At 33.4% G+C, this 2,807-nt stretch overlaps 1 protein-coding gene across 1 annotated transcript; it reads right to left on the reverse strand.

Moving 5' to 3' along the window:
* Positions 1–692: 692 nt before the first annotated feature.
* LOC145045812 (protein CDI-like) lies at positions 693–2,033 on the reverse strand. Its single transcript, XM_078994123.1, has 2 exons — positions 1,823–2,033; positions 693–1,705 (listed from the first exon to the last, which is right to left on the reverse strand). The coding sequence occupies exon 2, from the start codon at positions 1,678–1,680 to the stop codon at positions 895–897; it is 786 nt and encodes a 261-aa protein (XP_078850249.1). The 5' UTR covers positions 1,681–1,705; positions 1,823–2,033; the 3' UTR covers positions 693–894.
* Positions 2,034–2,807: the final 774 nt, after the last annotated feature.

A 2,807-nucleotide genomic window follows, 5' to 3' on the forward strand; every position in this document is an offset into this window, starting at 1 on the left:
AATTTCCCAACTAAAGTCAGTCACACTACACAGGACATGGTTCTTCTAACCATTCAACTCACTTATGCAAATTTATTTTATTCGAACACGATCCTTCATGACAAGTTGGGTTTGAACCAAAACTATTTTCGTAGCCATCACAATAACATAGGTAATAACGGAAAAGGACAAAACAAACTGAGTTACTAGTGCCTTATTAACCTTGTGACTCTTTCTGATCCAAATACGAATCTTGTGATTCCGTTAGTACAAGTCTATACTACCATTCACACCTATGCATTTGGTTTTTTAGCATAAATAACAAATTTTGTAGGTTTTAGAAGGCTAAAGAGATGATTATAGAATAAATACTAAAAATTTGAAATCAGATCCATGGTAAAATCTTACAACCCTAGTATTATATCTATATTAGGATCTAAATATCCCAATATGGATCTCGCTTTCGAACATGTCCTTGTGTGACCGTGATCTTTAGATGAAGATCGAGAACTTGATCTTAACAAATGTTAATGGCAATTAAATAATGTTCCATCTCAAAAAAAATTCATTCACCACACATCAACAATCTCAATTAACCCGTGAGAGCACTTGAATGATTTTGACCAAATTCATGGATAAATAGGAATTAGCTTCGGGCTTTTGGTCGAGCCAGCAAATCTAAAACCGAAGTCCCTTAAGGTCCAGAGAGATGCTTATAAAAAGAAGTTTGCTATTATTACAATACAAAGCAGAATACATTATGAAGAAATTACACCCAAACAAATAGCTTAATAAACCCAAATTCCTACCTAAAAATCAATCATTTTAAGGAGCATTAATGAAGAACAATCAAGCACTCTTAGAAACATATTGCCAAACAGTTGGTGTGCAACATATAAACAATTCACACATTTCTTAACCAAGTTTCTTCTCTTTCTCTTTCACCTTCTTGTACTCTTCCAATTCCTTTAACCATAAATCCCCAAATTCGCAATCTTTCCATGCCTCAAACCATGGCCCTCCAGAAGTATAATGGATTGCTTTTGGGTATGTACTCGGATCACCATCAACAACCTGGTTATGACCCACAAGAAAGTTCCAAACAAAGGGAACTGACCCAATTTCACCATCTTCAAGCCATTGAAACCTATGAAGAAACGCACCTGATTCTTTATTCACAATCTGCGGCCTCAGAATCTTGTTTTTGGGATGGCCGCAGTTATACAACACCATCGATGACCAGTTCTTCCGTGGGTACGCCGTCTGAACAGCCCCATCCATCTTCGTCGTCTCTTTCGGAGTGTAATCGTGTTGCACACACATCATTGCGTACTTCTCATCAATCAGATCATGCAATTCTTTCACGTCTCCGAGATACAAAAAATCGCAGTCCACGAACACCGCCCACCCTTCGTAATTCGCCAAGAATGGCGTCAAAAAGCGCGTGAATGAGAATTCAGTGCTTTCGAGTTTATTACGTTCGCGCCAAAAATACTTCTTCTCTCGTAATTCAGATTGCTTGATGGGGATAACTTCGACGGGGATCGAAGATCGTTTGAGGATCGAATACCGACACACCTCGTAAGCCAGATCTTCCCGTGTGTCGTAACCTACGAAGATCCTAAACGGTTTCTTCTCTTCGCCATTGTTGAGCACAGAAGCACCGTTATCGTTGTTGGTGATGGCAGATTCCACCGACATAGCAATCGAAAACCAAAATTCACAGCTGTAATCATGGGAAATTATGGAAAATGAATCTCAATGCAAATACAGAAATTGGGGATGGAAGATAAGCAAAATGAGTATGAATTATGAAAGAATCCGAGGAAAATGGAAAATGTACCTGAGGTGAAATCGCAGATCTAGATTGCAGGATTGGAAGGATACGATTCTTTGGGGATTGAGCGATCCAGAATTAGAAACGCGTGGCAATCTTGCTTTCGTTTCTTGATCGTCGATCGATCGTTAAATCCTACACTTGTTTGTTTATATAGTTGTCATTTTTCTGTATTTTATGAAATATCCAAGCTATTGGTGGTGTTTTATGTGCCATTAAAATCACAAATCAATTTTTCTGTACAACAGAGGTGTCACAGTCTCACAGAGGTCCAACCGGTCCAAATAGGTCGTCTTAACTACGGACATTTTTTCATGGACGTGCCGACTTGAAATAAATTTTCTTTGAGCTTTTTTTTTTTTTTTACTTTCGCTTTTTATATTATAAGATATAATTTTATTTACATATCTTTTATTTTTTCTCTCGTATCCTTTTTTTTTGTCATTTAATTGTTTTAATTTTTTGTTTTTTTTTTGTGTTTTTTAATTTTTTGATTTTTTGTTATTTTGTATTTTTTGATTTTTTGTATTTAATAATTAAAAAAAATTAATCATGAGTAATGCAAATATATAAAAAAATCATAATTTCGTTTTAATGTTTGTAATTATTTTAAGGGTCAAATTTTAAATCACAAAAAAATCAATATTTTTATTTGTTTAAATTCACAAAAAAAATCAATATTTTTACTTTCAATTTGTATCAGTCATTTAGTTTAGGTTTGCAATCAGTCTAAACGGAAAAATAACATAGAGATAGTCGGAACGAAAAAATAACATAGAGATAATCTTACTAAAAATTGTTAAAAAAAAGTAGCAAAACAAATATGTATTTAAAAAAAGAAAAAAAAAACAAAAATATGTATTTATTATAAAAAAACAAAACAAAACAAAAAACAAAAATAATAATAATAATACGACGAAAAAAGAGGGTATTTAGAAAAATCTTAATAGTAATACTTTGAAATTAATATTATTTTATAAAGAATCCTAAA

The sequence above is a fragment of the Lactuca saligna genome, chromosome 5 (genome assembly GCF_052625555.1).
Source record: "Lactuca saligna cultivar CGN05327 chromosome 5, ASM5262555v1, whole genome shotgun sequence".
NCBI lineage: Eukaryota > Viridiplantae > Streptophyta > Magnoliopsida > Asterales > Asteraceae > Lactuca > Lactuca saligna.